The sequence below is a fragment of the Triticum aestivum genome, chromosome 2D (genome assembly GCF_018294505.1).
Source record: "Triticum aestivum cultivar Chinese Spring chromosome 2D, IWGSC CS RefSeq v2.1, whole genome shotgun sequence".
Taxonomy (NCBI): domain Eukaryota; kingdom Viridiplantae; phylum Streptophyta; class Magnoliopsida; order Poales; family Poaceae; genus Triticum; species Triticum aestivum.
In genome coordinates, this window is record NC_057799.1 from 27,286,471 (window position 1) to 27,304,470 (window position 18,000).

The 18,000-nt window shown below is 45.8% G+C and overlaps 4 protein-coding genes across 5 annotated transcripts; 1 reads left to right on the forward strand and 3 right to left on the reverse strand.

The window, feature by feature from the left end:
• Positions 1-548: 548 nt before the first annotated feature.
• Positions 549-1,629, reverse strand: LOC123051232 (proline-rich protein 4). Its single transcript, XM_044474047.1, has 2 exons — positions 1,402-1,629; positions 549-1,294 (listed from the first exon to the last, which is right to left on the reverse strand). Exons 1-2 carry the CDS (start codon positions 1,541-1,543, stop codon positions 804-806), a joined length of 633 nt encoding a protein of 210 aa, XP_044329982.1. The 5' UTR covers positions 1,544-1,629; the 3' UTR covers positions 549-803.
• Positions 549-9,777, reverse strand: LOC123051231 (proline-rich protein 4). Of its 2 annotated transcripts, XM_044474046.1 has the most exons (3): positions 9,521-9,777; positions 8,897-9,406; positions 549-787 (listed from the first exon to the last, which is right to left on the reverse strand). In XM_044474046.1, the coding sequence occupies exons 1-2, from the start codon at positions 9,660-9,662 to the stop codon at positions 8,916-8,918; spliced, it is 633 nt and encodes a 210-aa protein (XP_044329981.1). In that variant the 5' UTR covers positions 9,663-9,777; the 3' UTR covers positions 549-787; positions 8,897-8,915. The 2 variants fall into 2 exon arrangements, with proteins under 2 accessions (XP_044329981.1, XP_044329980.1); XM_044474045.1 differs by lacking the exon at positions 549-787 and having other exon boundaries at positions 8,702-9,406.
• Positions 9,778-11,206: 1,429 nt separating this feature from the next.
• On the reverse strand, positions 11,207-15,781 carry LOC123051235 (uncharacterized). Its single transcript, XM_044474049.1, has 4 exons — positions 15,625-15,781; positions 14,063-14,178; positions 13,181-13,331; positions 11,207-12,810 (listed from the first exon to the last, which is right to left on the reverse strand). The coding sequence occupies exons 1-4, from the start codon at positions 15,642-15,644 to the stop codon at positions 12,705-12,707; spliced, it is 393 nt and encodes a 130-aa protein (XP_044329984.1). The 5' UTR covers positions 15,645-15,781; the 3' UTR covers positions 11,207-12,704.
• A 73-nt stretch (positions 15,782-15,854) lies between these two features.
• Positions 15,855-17,636, forward strand: LOC123051236 (putative NAC domain-containing protein 94). Its single transcript, XM_044474050.1, has 3 exons — positions 15,855-16,032; positions 16,353-16,660; positions 16,759-17,636. The coding sequence occupies exons 1-3, from the start codon at positions 15,855-15,857 to the stop codon at positions 17,434-17,436; spliced, it is 1,164 nt and encodes a 387-aa protein (XP_044329985.1). The 3' UTR covers positions 17,437-17,636.
• Positions 17,637-18,000: the final 364 nt, after the last annotated feature.

Below are 18,000 nucleotides of genomic sequence, written 5' to 3' on the forward strand. Positions count from 1 at the left end.
TGTGGCTAGGTCAAGGGGGAGGAAATGGGGGGACGAGAAAGGAAGCAAGAAGGGGTGGCGGCCAAGACGATAGAGAAATTTGAGGACATCATGGTGAAGAAAGAAGAGGGATGTGCCAAGCACAATGAGATCAAGGAGGAAACAGTTCATGGAAATCCAAAAGAAGAAGATTGAGCATAAGGATATGAAGCTTGCGATCAAGCAAGTGTGTGAGGAGCAAAAGATCTTATATATACGTGAAGGCTGATGACTTGGATCACGACGTGGCCAAGTTTGTTCACGACTTGCATGATAGCATGTACAAACACTTTGTGTAAAAGGAGGCATTTGGTATGGTGAGCCGGTTCATTTGCTTTTGGGGTCGATATATAAAACTCATTGAGTATCGGGTGATTTTGCTATTGGTTGCATTTGTTTGCAACTATTTAAATGTACAATCGAATTGTTATTGATCTAGAAAATTTGACAAAGAGAGAAGGGCGGACAAGTACTTAGGACCAAATTTGAAGGACACAATTGCATGACACATCCGCTCGGCGGACAGGGAGTGTACTTGATTGATCATGATATACTGATATAGGAACTTCTCATTACAAAAATTCACACCGATATTACAAACCTTGTAAAAAAAAACTGACCCATTACCCGTACATTTGCCTGACACACATACTTATCCCTCACAACTGTTATTCTGAATGATAGAAGATCAAGCTAACCCGTGACATAAATAGCAACGTCGCTCACTCACTGACAGCAACAAGCCATGAAATTTCACTGCTAGGCCGGACGGTGGCAGATCGGAGTCAGTGGTGTCCATGGTATCCACCGCCGCCGCTGCCGCCGCCGTAGGTGGGCGTGGGAGGGACGGGGTGGTAGTCCGGGTGGGGCTGCGGCTTGGGCTCGGGCTTGGGCACGGGGCCGTAGTCCGGGTGGGGCTGGGGCTTGGGCTCCGGCTTGGGCGGCACGGGCTTCTTGTGATGGAAGTGCTCGATGATGTGCTTCTTGATCGGCCCGCACAGGGTCGCCGACGCACACTCTGGCGATGCCAGCACGTTCGTCTTGGCGCCGGCAACGACCCCGAAGGTGGTGCCCTCAGACACCGGCACGATCTTTGATGGCTCCTGGCCGGAGCACGGTGCGTTGGAGGCGGCGCTGTGGAGCTGCGCGACGCAGTCGGCGCTGTGGAGGTCGGCGGCCACGGGCACGCTGAAAGCGCCGGTGCCGTCAAGGGTACCTACTGCCTTGCTCTCGTACTCGCCGTTGACGTTCTTGCACTTGATCGCCACCTGAAGACCTGAGGTACGTTCATGGCAGAACAACAGTGAGCAGAGCAACATCATGCATTTACGAAGTGGAGTATTCTATCTAATCTAGCTAGCTAGAGCTTAATTAGTAGCTTACCCTTAAAGGCTTCCTCTGCCTTGATGTTCTTCCTGGTGCAGTCGGCGCACTTGGCCAGGCCGACGACGATGGACGCCGCCTCGGCGTTGGCGATGGCGATCACCAGCAGGAAGCCGAGGACGAGTGCTCTTGGAGCTGCCATGCCTGAACCTCTGAGTCGCAGCCTGTGTGAAGTGGCTGATGGATGAATGGATGGAACAGGCGACGCATGGCTTATATAGGCCTCCACATTGATCGGCACAGCTCGGCCGATGATCTGGCTGCATGCTCGAAGCTCGAGGGGTGGGCGGCGAAGTGATGCGTGACAACGAGAGGCCGGCTAACTCACCGAAATTCTAGATGGCGAGTTAATATATACGGCGCCCGCTGCATGATCGGATCGGTCGGTGCGTGTGCCTCCACGTCGCTGTTGGTGATCGACTTGGTTTGGTGGTGGAGTACGTAGGTAGGCACCGGCCGGCGGCGCGTGCATGCATGCTACTAGTAGTAGTAGTGCCAGTGCCGCGTTTGCTGGTGGTAAGCTGGTGTTGGATCGACATCAGAATTGCTGTAAAGTGACACCTCCATTTTGGGGAGTAGTGAGCTTGCGGTACAGTACCAGTGAGCAGTGTTTTGTTTCTCACAAATAGAATGCTGTAAAAATATGAGCAGTTTCCAGTTATGTTTAATCCAAGAAAAAGCAGCTAGAATAGTGGACATGATATTCGAACAAGAGAAGTTGGTAAACAGAATTCAATTCGCAAAAAAAAATAGGTATAGTAAGAGCATCTTCAACAGCTGCGCAACGCGCGGCGCGCAAAAAAACGTTTACAGCGCCGTTTACGCGAGTTTTTGCGCGCCGCGGAGCGCTGGCTCCAGCGGCCGCTGCAAAATAGAGCGCGTGTGAGCCGCTCCAGCAGACGCGCTATATTTGTTCTCTTTTCTACCACAACTCGATACACATATAGGCATAGATAGAAACAATAGATAAAATAAAAACGATAGATAGATAAAAACGATAGATAGATAGTACATAGATAGATTAAACAATAGATAAAAAACGATACATAGATAGTGCGTAGATAGTTCATAGCCTCCTCCTACGATAGATAAAAAAACTACTCGTCGTCCTCATCCTTTGACTCGGACTCCGCCTCAGTGATGTCCTCCTCCGACGTCACAATGAAGGCGTCAAGGTACTGCTCGTCTTCAGAGTCCCAGGACGACGCTGCTCCTAGCTCGATGTTGAACCCAGCAGCCGCCTTCCACGTATGCCGGTCCTCGCGATAGGCGGCTCCTTCCGCCCTCCTTTGCACGAAGAACTACTGCTCGTTGATGACGTCCTGCGGGAAGCATTGGCGCCACAGCGCCATGGTTTCCTCGTCCATCTCGGCGAGGCTGAGACGACGCTAGCTCCCGCCTCCGGTTCTCGCGACGATCCTCGTCGGTGAGAAGACGCGGGGGAGGCGCCAGCTCCTGCGCCATCTCCCGTGTTGGCACCTCCGGGAAGTTCATGTCCCTACGGGACAGCCGGAGGCACCACGCCGCCGTGTCATACGCGCGGGCAGTCTCGTGGGTGGTCTCAAAGGTGCGAGGCCGAGGCGCAAGTCGCCGGACCGAATCTCGGCGGAGAAGGCGCCAGACGGGCACGCGCGGACGCCGCGGTAGCCCGAAACTCCCCGGCGGCGCGGCGGCATGGTGGCGCGGTGGTGGCGCGTTGGCGGCGAAGCGAGAAAGCGGCAGAGGGAGCGATGAGAGAGCGACAGAGGGCGTGTGGCGAGGTGGAGAGCGATGGGAGGGCGCGTGGCGGGCGCTGCATTTTATAGGCGCGCCCGGCCGCTTTTTCCCACGCGCATGAGTTTTCCGCCTCCGCTGGAGCGTGCGAAACCGTCCCGCGCGCGCTAAAATCGCATTTTACCGCGTGCGCGCGTTTTTTGCAGCCACTGTTGGAGATGCTCTAAACATTATGCTATGTCAGATTGAAGACTAGTAGCAAGGAACCAGAAGTGATTGTTAATGGAAGGGGAAAATAACGTATGATGTGGCAGATGAAGTGTTCGCAGTCGCCGCACCGTTGGAGGTTGACATGGCGTGGAGGGAGGGGGAGTGGTCGTCGGAGTAGTCATCGTTGAGGAAGTCGGTGTATGCCGCAATGTCGGAGGAGATGCTAGCAGTCGCGTGAGAGCTCTCCCCAAAAATCCCAATGTCCTTTCTCTCAAAATGATCACAATAGACGGGGTTCCGGAGGCATGATGTCCCACATCAGGGTGCATGATGGAAAGTGGATTGGGAAAGATGTAGGCGGCGCAAAGCAGTGGAACTGAAGGATGGTCTCATGTACATCTCTCCATAGCCCCGTCTATGGACAGGGGAGCAACCTCTAATAGACTCAGGCAACCGAAACCGGTCCACTATAGAGGAGTGGAAGAGGAAGAGTCTACAAATGTTCCATTTCATCTTTTTCTAATAAAAAAAAAGGTTTTGACTCCTGTCATGCACGGAAAAAAAGAGTGACACACACGTGACATAGGTCATAGTCCAGCTCGTTCACAAAACACGCGTCATGCCAGGTGATGTTATGCAAGTGCATAGAGTTTAGATGTGCCTGTTTTTCAAGTAGAGTATCGATCCCACGAAAGCTAGGGAAATGCATGGTTTTTTTTCCTTATAGAGGTTTACCGTAATGTGCTTGCATGTTATTTTAGGTCCTAAGAAAAAGCGGTGAGAAGGGTTAAATATTGCAAGTGTGTGAAAACGAGAATTAAAGTCCGCAAGAATAATGGCTAAGAGTAAAAGAGTAATGAAAATGATGGAAAATGCAACAGATCTTCATGGAGTCTGGACTCACCACTAGTAGTATTTATTATACTTAATTGTTTAGAAACACAACCTTTGGTTCAAATGTGATCTCTGTTATATATGTATTGTGCACGAAATGACAATAAACAGATATGTGCATACTGCGTCAGTTATGTATCACGCACGCCACCACCGTCCCTCCAATACATATCCATGGAGTTCGATGGTGATTAAGGGGTCTCTCCGGGGACGCGGCATAAAACACATGAATCTCTTACCAATGATTCGGTAAGGATTAGAGGTAGCTTATGTCACCGTGTATCTCTAACCCATAGCCCACATCACAAAGATAATAATATCTGTCAAGTCTCGATGGGCTAAATATTGCGCAGTCGATGTTCGCACAATATCACGAAGAACATTAACACATGCATATAACAAAGATTGTATATTTTATCGACATTAGGCTCATATATATACTAGAATCCCCCATATCCGCAATAACTCAATAACTAGTGAATTACTCATACATATAGGCACAAGACATCGCCAAGGTGTTCATGGCAATGAAAGATGAATTATTAGTTAGCCACCGTATAACACTAGGATTTGATATTACAGCGAGCTGAATGATGGATTCAATGTCGAGTATGTGGATGATGATGCTGCTGATGATGATTGATGCCGTGGCCTCGGTGGTCGAAGCTTCGGCGAGGTGGTGCCCTTGTGTTCATTCCCACTTCAGATCCCTTCCGGAGACGAGGTTTCCTGCTTCTGTCTCGTGGTCTGTGGTATCTCCGTTGGTCACATCTGTGATCTAGTTGCACGGGGTGGAAGTTCTCCATCAAGTACCCATCGTAAAGTGTAGAAAATTTTGTGATTATAATGAAAAATGCTAAGCAAAATGCGACATAAAATTCACTCATCAACATCCCCAAGCTTAGACTTTTTCTCATCCCTGAGCAAAATTGCGGCTCGGAGAATAGGATCATCACACTCATGAAGCCCGAGTTGTCATAATCAAATGAGGGCATTGCAGCGAAGCGGTACTCGTAAAAGATACCGAACCATCATGAGTATTAGCATACTTCTAATGAAAAAAATGGCTAGAGAGGCTCCCATGCCTTTACTGATTGAGTGCTTAGCGAAAGAAAAACAACCTAATAGAATAAGATATTCAAGCCTGATCGAACGGAAGATGAGGGGCTCTCAACTTTTTTAGAACCCCGCATAGCCTTTTAGGATTTAATATGTAAACAAATCTCTTTTCATTTTCTCGTGTAATATTAAGCAAGCTTAATTTCCCATGAAACAACGTTTAGCTCATATATTTATGAGTATCGCGTCATGAAAGCTAAGCATGCTCAAGGTTTACGAGAGAAAACGAAAGCGATCTACCCAAGTGCTAATTTCAAAACGGAGTATGAAACCATCCATGTTTCATGGTTTGAGAGTTCCACCTCTACTTTTTACTCATTCTATGCTAAAACAATTTGGCAAAAATAATAATTTTCACCCTTTTGTTTCTCTTTTTGAAAAGCTAGTGAAACCAAAAATACTCTAACATAACAACCTACACTTAACAATCAAAATAGTGGTGCAGATGACCCTATAGTCATTCAAAAGTAACAAGTACACTAGAACTCAACCTAACTCGTATCTCTAATAAACATACTGAATGTTGTAATATCACCATTTGTCATTAAGACACGCTCATCATAGGATAGGTAATTCCTCCCCTGCTCGTGGGGAGCTTTTTTGGAACTTATTATGCAAAACTTAAAATAAACTAACTCAATTTTGAGGAAAGTAAACATACAAAAACAGTAAATATGCAATGGCTTATGAATCTCCCCAAGCTGAAAAACTAAGACAGTGGGATGTGTTGTGGTGGATGTGTTGTGGGAAAGGGCCTGATGGAGCAACTCATTAGTCTTCTCCAGGTCGGCATTGTGATGTGGTTTCATGCGCACAGTTTACTCTAGGTTGGCGATGAGTGTGACACGGGCTTTGAGAGTGGACTTAGTGTCCTCGACAAACTTTTTCTCCAACTGCCTGAGACGTTAAGGAAAAAGATCATGGTGGATGTGTGACTCATTAGCATGTACCTCAAGTCAAAGAATGTGCTCATCAATGTTGATAGGATGCGGCTTCGGTGCATAATTGGGGTTAACGACGTACTTCTTCTCCCATGCCCTAGGCAGCTTGACAGATATGTGAGCCCCAATATTGATCTTTTTTCTGGTAGGTGTGACCAATTTTACTCATAGGTACCCTCCAACGGTCTATGGATGGTGTGGCCATTCACGACGGTCGGGGTACCCTCATTTGCAGGTGCAGGATTGTTGGAGCTAATATGTTTAAGAGATTCAACTTGCTCCTTACCAATGATTAGCTCATGTGGCTCATGTTGCTCCATCTCTACCTCATCAGGGACTCTTTCTTAATATGAGCTACCTCCACCTTGATCCCACACTCGCCGGTCATATTCGAGTCGTCATCCCAACGCATCAGGAGAAGTGTTTTCTAGCTCGAAATCCTCCTCGTGGAAGGGGCTTGATACGTGTGGCTAGCTTCCATCGGCAGCAAGGTGATCATCTCCTCCTGTGAGGTCGTCTGGCATTCGTCCCATGAGCATGGCATGGCCTAAGAGATACTTGTCTTTGCTTACAAACTTAATATGCAACTGGAATAGATTGGTTTGTCAATGGGCAAAGGAGAGGCCTCCACAAAGGTATATAAAGAGGTAAAACCATCAGATATTCACGAGATTAGGTCTTGGAAGAATATTAGGAAATAAACCAAATATTTTCAGGAAAGAATCAGGAATTTCCGCGGGATCAAAAGTGAAGACGTGGCATGGTAAAGTTGTTGCGCGCATACCAGCAGACCACCGTGCATGTGCCCTTCGGGCAATCACCGCCCTGGCCCACCCAGTACAAGGCACCGTAGTACTTCGCCGCCAATTAGTACGGTCATCCCGGCACTCAGCAATCACCACAACACTTCCCTGCATCCTTCACCTCCGGCCACCCTCCACCATACACTGTCGACCTCAGCAGCTACTACGTGTTCACCGAGTCACCAACACTCATTCGGTCCCGTCTTCCTCCCAAGGAGCCCTTTTCTGCCAGTGCCCTGTCATTATTTGACGAAATGCCTCGCCCAAGCTCGATGGCGGCGGTCGGGCGACGAGGTGATGATGGACATGATCCGTAATGGTGCGGACACGAAGACATACAAGTCTATGACGACTACTGACCACACATCCGGAGCAAGAGATGTCGACGGACACCCAGTAGTCGTTGGTGTCTGATTCGGACACAAAGAAAAAGAGGGGTTTGGCATACTCGAACAAGGAGGATGAATTACTATGATTGGCGTGGTTAGGCGCAAGTGTTGAACCGTTTCAAAGCATGGAGCAAAAGGCTCGGTGCTTTGGCAAAGTGTGCATGATTGGTTTCATGACAAAAAGCACTATGAGCCCTACAACAAGGAAATGATACAGAATCGCAATCCGGAGTCACTAAACCTTCAATGGTACGCCATTCAAGAGGCCATCAACATGTATTGTGGTGCGTATGAACAAATGGAAAACTGTGATCAAGAGGCGCGTCACTCCTTGAGCTCGTAAGTTTTGCTTATTGATGCTTTATGTGTTGGTCATTTGATTGAATGTTCTCTATGTTGCAACTTGTTGATCATGTCATTGTATTGCTTTGCTAGCCCGGACGCGTGGCCATGTTGTTCCAGAAGACCGAGGGCAAGCCATTCACAATGATGCATTGTTGGTACAACTTGAATGCGCAAAGCAAGTGGAGCAGCATTACCAATTCTGTCAAGACCACAATGCCAAAGTAAGTGATGAAGATGGTGATCCAAGCGGTGCAGTTGGAGGAGGACTTGCACCGGCCACCCGTGTGGCCAGGTCGAAGGGAAGGAAATGGGAAAATGAGAAGGAGAGTGAGAAGGGATAGCGGCCAAGATGACAGAGAAGTTTGAGGATATCATGGCGAAGAAAGAGGAGACATGTGCCAAGCGCCATGAGATCAAGGAGGAAATTGTTCATGGAAATCCAAAAGAAGAAGACTGAGCTTAATGATAGGAAGCTTGCAATCAAGCAAGCGTGCGAGGAGCAAAAGATCTTGCACGTGGAGCCCCGTGACTTGGAACCCGAAGCAGCCAAGTTTGTTCTTGACTTGCGTGATAGCATGTACGCACGCTTTGCACAAAAGGAGGCGGGGGGAGAGGCCGAAACTTGAAGCCGGTTCATTTGCTTTTGGGTTCGATAGATGTATAAAACTTATTGAATGTCCGGTGATTTTGCTATTGGTTGCATTTGTTTGCCACTATTTAAATTTGTTATTGATCTTGAAATTTTGACAAAGAGAAAAGGTCGGACAAGTGCTTGGGAGCAAATTTGAAGGACACAATTGGATGACGTCCATCCGGCCGGATGTCCGCAGACATTTGGTGGCATCTGTTTGGTGATCGCTGTTGGAGATATCATAAGTCAGGCATATGTGGAAAATGAGTGCGCTTGGTTGATTCAGATATAGGAACTTCTCATTACAAAAAATCACATCGGTATTACAAACACCCGTACATTTACCTGACACGCATACTTATCCCTCACAACTGTTATTCTGAATGATAGAAGACCAAGCTAACCCGTGCACATATATAAATAGCAGCGTCACTTCATTGCTGTGCCGGATGGTGGTAGATCGGAGTCACTAGTGGTGTCCGTGGTATCCACCGCCGCCGCCGCCGTAGGTGGGCGTGGGAGGGACGGGGTGGTAGTCCGGATGGGGCTGCGGCTTGGGCTCCGGCTTGGGCACGGGGTGATAGTCAGGGTGGGGCTGGGGCTTGGGCTCCGGCTTGGGCGGCACGGGCTGCTTGTGGTGGAAATGCTCGATGATGTGCTTCTTGATCGGCCCGCACAAGGTCATGGACGCGCACTCCGGCGACGCTGCAGACGGCGTGGCAATGCTGTCGCCGGCGACGACGCCGAAGGTGGTGCCCTCAGAAACAGGCACGATCTTGGATGGCTCCTGGCCGGGGCACGGCGCGTTGGAGGCGGCGCTGTGGAGCTGAGCGACGCAGTCGGCGCCGTGGAGGTCGGCGGCCAGGGGAACGCTGAAGGCACCGGTGCCGTCGAGGGCACCCACGGCCTTGCTCTCGTAGTCGCCGTGGACGTTCTTGCACTTGATCGCCACCTGGAGACCTGAGGTGCGTTCATGGCAGCAGGAAAACCATGAGCTGATCTCCATCTATAGGTGCGTGGCTGTGTGCATTGACATATATGGTACGAATTGAGCTGCATATAGCTAGCGCTTACCCTTGAAGGCCTCCTCGGCCTTGAGGTTCTTCCTGGTGCAGTCGGCGCACTTGGCCAGGCCGACGACGACGGACGCCGCCTCGGCGTTGGCGACGGCGAGCGCCAGCAGGACGGCGAGGACGAGCGCTCTCGGAGCTGCCATGCCTGAACCTCTACCACTTGCTTGCTTGTGTACGCTGATGGATGGATGAATGGATGTAACAGGCGACGCATGGCTTATATAGGCCTCCGCATCAATCGATCCAGCTCGGCGATGATCTGGCTGCATGCAAGCTCGCAGCGGGTGGTGGCCGGCGAAGTGATGCGCGACAACGAGAGGCCGGCTAACTCGCCGAAATTTCAGATGGCGAAGTTAATACGGTGATGGACTTTGTAGGTACCACACACAGACGCAGGCACCGTGTCTCGCGGCATGCACGTGCGCGCGTACATCGATCCATGCATGCAGCGTGAGTTAGAAGTAGTAGTATCCTATTGGTGCTCTGTGGTACATCTGGTGTTGGATCGGCATCAGAATGGCTGTAAAGTGCATGTCTTTGTTGTTCATAAGTGGAAGGACGGTACTCCAAATGGACTGCTGTTGGATTGATCCACCGATCCACGGTTTCTTCTCGACCCACACAAGCATATACCACATGCGTGCGCATTCACGCAACGTCTACTGTAAGCTAACCAGAGCTTCCGTAGAGCTTCGATGTCCGATGAAATCACCACATATATCTTGGTATCTACATGAACATCACCGGAAAAATCACTCGCAAAAACAGAACATCACCGGGAAAAAAAACGGAATAGTAAAAACGCACGCATGTTGTCATGTCTGAGATCATCTCCCATGAGTTTGGGTACAACACCAACGGTTGATTCTTCCGTAAACCTAAATTTGGATTCGGGCTTTGTGCAAACCTGTCTCCTCTAAATCCCCCCCCCCCCCCCCCCCCCCCAAAAAAATAGCTATTTCCACATGTCGAAAATTTTATCAAGTGCGTGAGTATTGGGTTTAGGTGTGGATAGATCTCAGTTGACTGAGATTTAACCCATAACATGTAAGAAAGAAAAAGAAATAACTGAAAAAAAAATTGCATGGATCTCAATGTAAGATGTCACGAGTATAGCATCGACTGCAACATAACCAAATCTTAGTCAGACTGAGATTTAACAAGACTGATTGGGCTTAGTACACCCACCTTACTAAAATGTGAATGTCCTCTCAAATATTGAGCCTAATTTTGGCTACAAATTTTACTAGTAACAAATTGCGACTTAAAAACCATAAAAATATAGCATCAGAAAAAAAATTCAAAACAACTTCAATCGTTTACTTTTCCGCCATATAACTCATATTTTGTGACTAATTGTGATGAATATTAGGCTCAAATCCAGAAGGGCCTCACATTTTAGCAATGAGGGAGTACCGTATATACTGATTGTTACTTTACATGCAGACCACTCAATGTAATACTCCCTATGTTTTTATTTACTCTGCATATTAGATTTGACTGAAGTCAAACTTTATAAAGTTTGACCAGGTTTATAGAAAACAATATAAACATTTATCATAACAAATTCATATGATGTGAAAGTACATTCAATACTGAATATAATGGTATTGATTTGTTATTGTATATGTTAATATTTTTGTCTATAAACGTTGTCAAAGTTTACAAACCTTGACTTTGACCAAAGCTAATACTCGGGGTAAATAAATGTAGAGAAGGAAAAGAATCCACTACTTAACCTCCTGAACTATAACTATAGTATAGTGGTCCCCTTAATCTACACAGGGGTTAGGGATGATGCGGGATTGTACGGCAGTAAAGCCATCTGAACTGCACTGGATATGGGAAATCAGATCGACCCCAGGCCTGGATGTTTCTCACTGGAGGAACGTTTGGGACCAAATCTCGCTTGATCTCATAGGTCCATACTCACGTGGAATTAAAAGCTAGCTGTATGTGTCTGTAGTGTAGATGTGTAGGTCTTGGCTATCAAGACATACAGCTCAGCCCAGTTCACCTCCTCCTTATCTCTTCCACACGGCAAGATCTATCAAGATCTGCAGCCATCAAGGCCTCATACATCCACATTGCTGTATGTGCCAGTGGGTATGTACGGCTATCAAGCTCTACCTCAGCTCCCCTCCTCCTGTCTTTCACACGGATAAGAATGTCAAATGGATCTACCCTTTTCAACGCTCCCGCTTTAATGAGCCAATGCAGTTCTGCAGAAGAGGAAAAAAAAACATGTCCATGATTCGAACCTATTAGATTCATGAAGTGCCTTCAGCAGGTTTGGATTCGCCGCGGTCGACAATCCGACTCTTCATGAGTGAAAACATTCTCCTCAGAGCACAGTTAGCATACAGGTAAGGATGGAAAAGTAATAACAGTGCTGTAGCCTTTGGGCAACTCTGAAGTAATAACAGTGCTGTAGCCTTTAGGCAACTCTTTTTCTGCTCCCTTTTCTTTTTCATTTTATTTAGGATAGTCTACAGATCTGTAACTATTCTGAACTTTACTTCTCTACATTAATGAAAACAGCTCAAAGCTGCTTTTCCGTCAAAAAAAAACCATCAAACTGAACTTTGACTAACACACACTGTTACTACAATGGGATTGACTAACACACACTGTCACCACAACGGGACTGTTTACAACTAACAAGGCAATGCATTGAATAGACACTGCATTAAACAGTAAGTACCTAAGGGGCTTCCTCTGCGTAGTTAGCATCGGAGCAGGAGAGCCAACTAATGTGGCAGGAAGCTCAAGCAGCTATTTTCTCAAAACAAAAATCAGACTTGTAATATCTAAAAATGGAGATGTACGCAACATGGAAATTAAAGAGAACGTTTATAATATAAGATGGTAAAAAAAAAGGAGCTAGCCAGAAAAGATTTAAATATAACGTTATGTATAAGAACTGTTGTAGGATACCGTTCTCCTATGGAAAGCAGACATACGACATAACAGAGCAAAAACAAATGCAGGCAAGACAATATCTTTAGGTTGCCACTGTCTTTTTATTTTTCTCTCCAGGCATGCTTCTGTTTGTCGAACCTAAAGCAGGACCACACTGTCTTTAGGTTCTCCTTAGCATGCAGTAGTTAACTTTTGAAAGCAAATGTTCTGCTTGGACACACCCAGAACCAAAAGTTCAAAGTGAATTTCAAATTCAGTATAAATCAGGCAGATATTCCAAATAAAAGGTCCTTACCAAAATTTCCAGGAACCATCAGTACATTGCCCAGTAAAATAACTCCATGTCCATTTTGAATAGTATATTCAAATCTGTCAGACAACTCATAAGCACACCAGTAAGTGATAATGTTTTTCATCTCTTGAAAACTATAAGTATGGTTAACTGAATGTAATGATCCGATCTTAATAATTTCACATAATTCATTTAACAAAGATAACTAAAGCATACAAGTCTAGAACTAGAACAAGACTTTTATATTTAAGTAAAATCAAAACGTAAAAAGAGAGGCTTCAACAGAGAAAAAGAAAGTGTTCTGTTTTCAAGAAAAAAGAACGCACGGGCTCAAGTAACAGTAGTCAATACCATCCATTGGCAAAAAAATAATATGAACATCATAAAGAAGTAAATGGCATTCATATAAGAAAAGGACCCCAAGCTCTTCCTCAGCTTTACACTTACAAGCTGTCCACTGTTGTTTCTGTTTGTCCCAGATTACTCCCAGGGATATGCTCCAGAGATAATATTTGACCTGAAACAGTTAAATCTTTCTGATTTGACTTCACTTGAAGAGATCCCATATCATGAACTCCATTAGGTACTGTTAGAAGAGCTGAAAAGGAAACAGTGTGATTATTTAAAGTAACCTCAGCAGGTTTTTGAAGTGAACTATGCAAATAAGAGTCCAGTCGATTTGCACGTGGAAGAAAAACAGTTGAATTGGGAACCATGCACCCTGTCGGCTTAAAAACATCATATGCGGCATGCTACTCAGCAACAGTTGTACTTTCTAGATAGTTCCCCAGAAGTCCCCATTCAACCAGTTCTGCATGGCGATTTGTGCACACTTTGGAAATATGGCTAGTTTCTTCATCGGGCAAAGTAAAAGCCCCTGTAGAATTTCTTTCAGCAGACTGGGATCTGAAAGAAGTTGCCTGACATCACTGGGCACACCTCCTGCTTGAGCGTCAGTGGAAACTGTATTTTTTGTTTAAAACTGCACGGACTTCTTTGCCAAATGTTCTGGAAGGACAAGGACGCACACCACCAGGAAAAACGAACAATGGTACTGTATTTCTTTTATTTTTATGTCGGACACCTGAATTTCCATTGATACAACTTCTAAATTCATCCACAATTACTCTGATGTCAAGAAGCTCAGCTTCTTCAGCATGGGTGATTCCAGTTCTCCAAAACCCCATAAAGTAAAAACAATGGAATGGCCTTGAGTAGTCTAAGAAATCACTAGGATTAGGGCGTACAAGAACCTTGTCACATGAAGATTGCTCCAACTGAATCAACAAGAAAAACATAGCACATCTATTAAACACATCTGTCAGTCACCTTTAAGATTTTCGTTTGTCTTCAGAGATGAACTTTCCTCAGTCAGTAAAAATGTCCGGCGGTTGATCCACATCACCCATTCGGACGCGAGGAGTTCCCAAATATGCTTCATCCTGCTGCATTCCAGAGCCAGGTGAGACACAGTTTCATGGTTACTGAAGCCAAAAGGGGTAGATGAATTTTCAGACTCAAGTATCTTAATATAATTAGAGTCAACTATCATAAATATTAGTAATATTCACCATATGTAAGACAATATACATTGGGGTAGTTGTCTCCAAAAATTAACCAACTCCTAGAAGAGCGTGCTAAGAGCAAATACATTAGGAGTGACCATACATATAGGATGAGGATCTTTCAAAAGAAAAAGATGCGCATGGGCATTTTTTCCAGAAAAATATGGGCCACGCCCCCCATTCCATTGCATCAACAAAGGTCACAAGGTTTATAGTGCCCGGAGAACACAGAAGTCGCGCAAACCCAGGTCACATTCCAGTATAACGCGATAAGCTAAGAACAGCAACATACCAACAGGCTACGGATGATACATCAGACCGTGGACCAGTTGGTGCACGTTCTGATCTGCCTCATGTCGGTCCTCATCAAACAGAGTCCTGAGGAGCTCGATCATATCTATTCAACCTGCCGCTATGTTCAAACGCTTGCATCTAATAGTAATATTTAGGGACACGTAACCTTATAGATGGAGTGTGGAACGGGGCAAGAGAAACAATTGTGACCAGCATGCATGCATGAGTGCGGTTAACCAAGCTGACTCGCTGTTGGAGCAAACTGGACCTCGCGCCTTTCCACCGCGGCAGCTCAAGCGATTAAAATTTAGCCTACAAATCTGTGCTTAGAATAAGAACCTTCTGTTCCAACACCCACTAGCAGAGCCACTCACGCTAGTTTATAAAGAAGTGCAAAAAAAACTACACTGGTAAGGCCATCACTATCTCTGGGTAATCAATCAGCCCGTAGAACTCTCGCGCGTGCACGCACACATCGACGCTTATCCTAATAGAATACATATTGCATGTTAATGGCCCAAAGCCTAGAGTCCTAGACTAGTCAGGAAAACTGCATAGAAACTCAGGAAAACTGCATAAAAACTCAAGTGAAACAGAGAATTTAGTTTCAGATATAAAAAGAATACAAATATTCATCGACAAGCCAAAGGTGCTCAAGAAGGGTTGCATAGTTTCGATTACTGGCGTATATTGGAGTACAATGTATTTATTTATTTTGTTATCTGGGGAGACTAATAATGAAACAAAGAAAAAAAAATCAAAACTAAATCTAGAAGGCAGGTGTTGTACGGTTTAAGAACGTTTTGACTGCCATACATGAATATTCTAAGTGTGAACTGAAAGTGACTGGCATCCCTTCATGCTACTCAGCTTGTCTTTGTTGAGATACTAATCCAGCATTAAATTAATAGTGACAGCTGCCTAGAAGTGACTGGTATCCCTTGTCAGCGTTAAACTAATCATGGTAGCTTTCAAGCAGAGAATGAACTAAAACGAATTATTAAAGGAAGAACAAAATCCTTCAGTTCAGACCTGTAGCCTGTGGGCCTCATCCAGTCGCTCAAGCCTCATACATACATGTATAAATACACATTGTGTGTACGTAGTAGATCGCATCGCAGTATCTGTAGTGCACATCTCCCGACGATTGTCTTCACCTCAGCAGCTTCATCCCAAGAAGCCATTCACTAGCATATTGCACAAAGGACAGCTAGCCTTTGCAACTTTGTGCAAATTGAAGAACTCGTACCTTTGTCAGAGATATGGAGAGCAGAAATGATGTCAAATCAGATGAGATCCTCATGCCTGGGTTCCGGTTCCATCCTACCGATGAAGAGCTGGTTAGTTTCTACCTCAAGAAGAAGATCCAGCAGAAGCCCATCTCTATTGAGCTCATCAGGCAGCTGGACATCTACAAGTTTGATCCATGGGACCTCCCAAGTAATTAAGCTTGCATCTACATCTCCTTGTTTATACTACATCTTTTTTATTTCTCATGAATAGCTAGATTGGGATTCAATTCGCTACTTTGGGGTTTTCAAAGCTTTGTGTCGAGGCTGATTCAACACAAGTTGGTTTCATTGATCTTTAGTTAAGTAGGAAAACAAGGGTATTCTTCTGCTCATCCGTCTAGTGGAGTTTCAGTTGAAAGAAATCAGCAGTAGTATTAATCATCTTCGCATGGCAAGCTAATCTAGAATAGATGGGTTCCTCATCTTACTGCAAAGTCTAACAACTTGACTGTTCCTTCTCAACAACAGAGCTTGCGAGCACTGGCGGTGAGACGGAGTCGTACTTCTACTGCCCAAGGGACCGCAAATATCGCAACAGTGCGAGGCCAAACCGGGTCACAGCTGCTGGGTTCTGGAAAGCCACGGGAACAGATAGGCCGATTTACTCCTCCGAGGGCACCAGGTGCGTAGGCCTGAAGAAGTCCCTTGTCTTCTACAAAGGCAGAGCAGCAAGAGGGATCAAAACCGATTGGATGATGCACGAGTTCAGGCTCCCTTCGCTCGCCGATACGTCACTTCCCAAGAGTAGGCCGATCGACAAGAACATCCCGCTCAACGTACGCATTTCAATTCATATTAGTATATATAGTTGCAGATCTAAATTCCAACGTCATGTCAAATTCTGAAAGGCCACCTTTTCTATTGCCGAAAACAGGACTCTTGGACCATATGTAGGATCTTCAAGAAGACAAGTTCGATGGCGGCACAACGGGCGCTATCTCACACTTGGGGGGCTCCATTGCCTGGGGAAACTGAGCAAGATCTCTTCTCCGCCCTGCAACCGGTGCAAGCTTTACATTTTGCTTCAGAGAGCTCCTCCAGCTCATTGCAAGTTGCTGCTGCGCTACCATCATATCAGTTCAACGGCAAATATGGCTTTCAGGGACAGCACCAGCAGTTTCAGAAACCCAGCAACACACAGGAGAATGGCTCTTCATGCAAGGTCATAAGCTTCAACTGTGGTCCATCCCTACAAGTCCTGAAAGGCCCCATCATCTTGCCATTCCAAACACAGCCGCCATCACAGAGGCCCATGTTGCACACTTCGCCACCGATCTTCTTTGACGCGCAGTTTGGGCAGCCTGAACAGATCACCGGAGTTGTTGTGACTGGCTCTTCTGAAGATGTGAATGCCGACATGAGCTGCAGGGAACAAGAGTCATCCACAACAAAGCATGATGATACTTTCAGCATGAAGAATGAGTTGGAGGCTCCAGGGAGACTCAACTTCCCATTCGATTTAGGAGCAGACTCTTCAGATGACTGGGAGTGCAACATACCTTGGGAGTCCTTTCTTAGCCCAACAGCCCCTGATGAGATCATACAGTACTAGATACCTAGGTTGCCCTGCACAGAGTCACCTTCATATTTTAGCATTTCTGTTAGCAAAGGCGCCAGCTGTTATTTGTTCAGTTTTGGGTTAGATGTATTGTATATAGTAAGCTATACGCTTGTTAACAGCAGAGCTAACATGGAGAAGGATGTATATATATACATACATTGGACATATTGTGTATACGAAATACAGTACGTTTTAAGCAGAGTGTCGTTGTGATGCTCTACTTTGAGTGGAGAGTAATTAACATATGTACCAGTCACACATACTTGCAAAGTTGCAATGGATTGACAAACCCTCAAACTTGCAAGATACTGAAAAGATGGGAAATGTATCACCAAATGGTTCCTTCTGATAATAAAGTACGCAACGGTCTTTCATTTTCTAACATGTCTAAAGTTCAAAGGAAATACTGATTTCGCTCCACATGGCTTCGGTAGATGACGATGAATCATTCATGGAGATCTTCGAAGGCTCTAGGAAACATAGACATCATTGACAGGAATTAAAAGATAAGTTAATTCAACAAAAGAGGTGCCTTTGAAAATGAATCCGCATGGC

Excerpts from the sequence above, each read along its gene's own strand:
- LOC123051235 (XM_044474049.1), bottom strand. The coding sequence starts at position 15,644 with ATGAGGCCCACAGGCTACAG. Across the intron at positions 13,332-14,062 it reads GACAAACGAAAATCTTAAAG|CTCTTCTAACAGTACCTAAT; the intron begins GTGACTGACAGA and ends TTTCCTTTTCAG. Across the intron at positions 12,811-13,180 it reads GAAACAACAGTGGACAGCTT|ATTTGAATATACTATTCAAA; the intron begins GTAAGTGTAAAG and ends GTTGTCTGACAG.
- LOC123051236 (XM_044474050.1), top strand. The coding sequence starts at position 15,855 with ATGGAGAGCAGAAATGATGTCAAATCAGATGAGATCCTCATGCCTGGG. Across the intron at positions 16,033-16,352 it reads TGATCCATGGGACCTCCCAA|AGCTTGCGAGCACTGGCGGT; the intron begins GTAATTAAGCTT and ends TCTCAACAACAG. Across the intron at positions 16,661-16,758 it reads ACAAGAACATCCCGCTCAAC|GACTCTTGGACCATATGTAG; the intron begins GTACGCATTTCA and ends TGCCGAAAACAG.
- LOC123051232 (XM_044474047.1), bottom strand. The coding sequence starts at position 1,543 with ATGGCAGCTCCAAGAGCACTCGTCCTCGGCTTCCTGCTGGTGATCGCC. Across the intron at positions 1,295-1,401 it reads GGCAGAGGAAGCCTTTAAGG|GTCTTCAGGTGGCGATCAAG; the intron begins GTAAGCTACTAA and ends AACGTACCTCAG.
- LOC123051231 (XM_044474046.1), bottom strand. The coding sequence starts at position 9,662 with ATGGCAGCTCCGAGAGCGCTCGTCCTCGCCGTCCTGCTGGCGCTCGCC. Across the intron at positions 9,407-9,520 it reads GGCCGAGGAGGCCTTCAAGG|GTCTCCAGGTGGCGATCAAG; the intron begins GTAAGCGCTAGC and ends AACGCACCTCAG.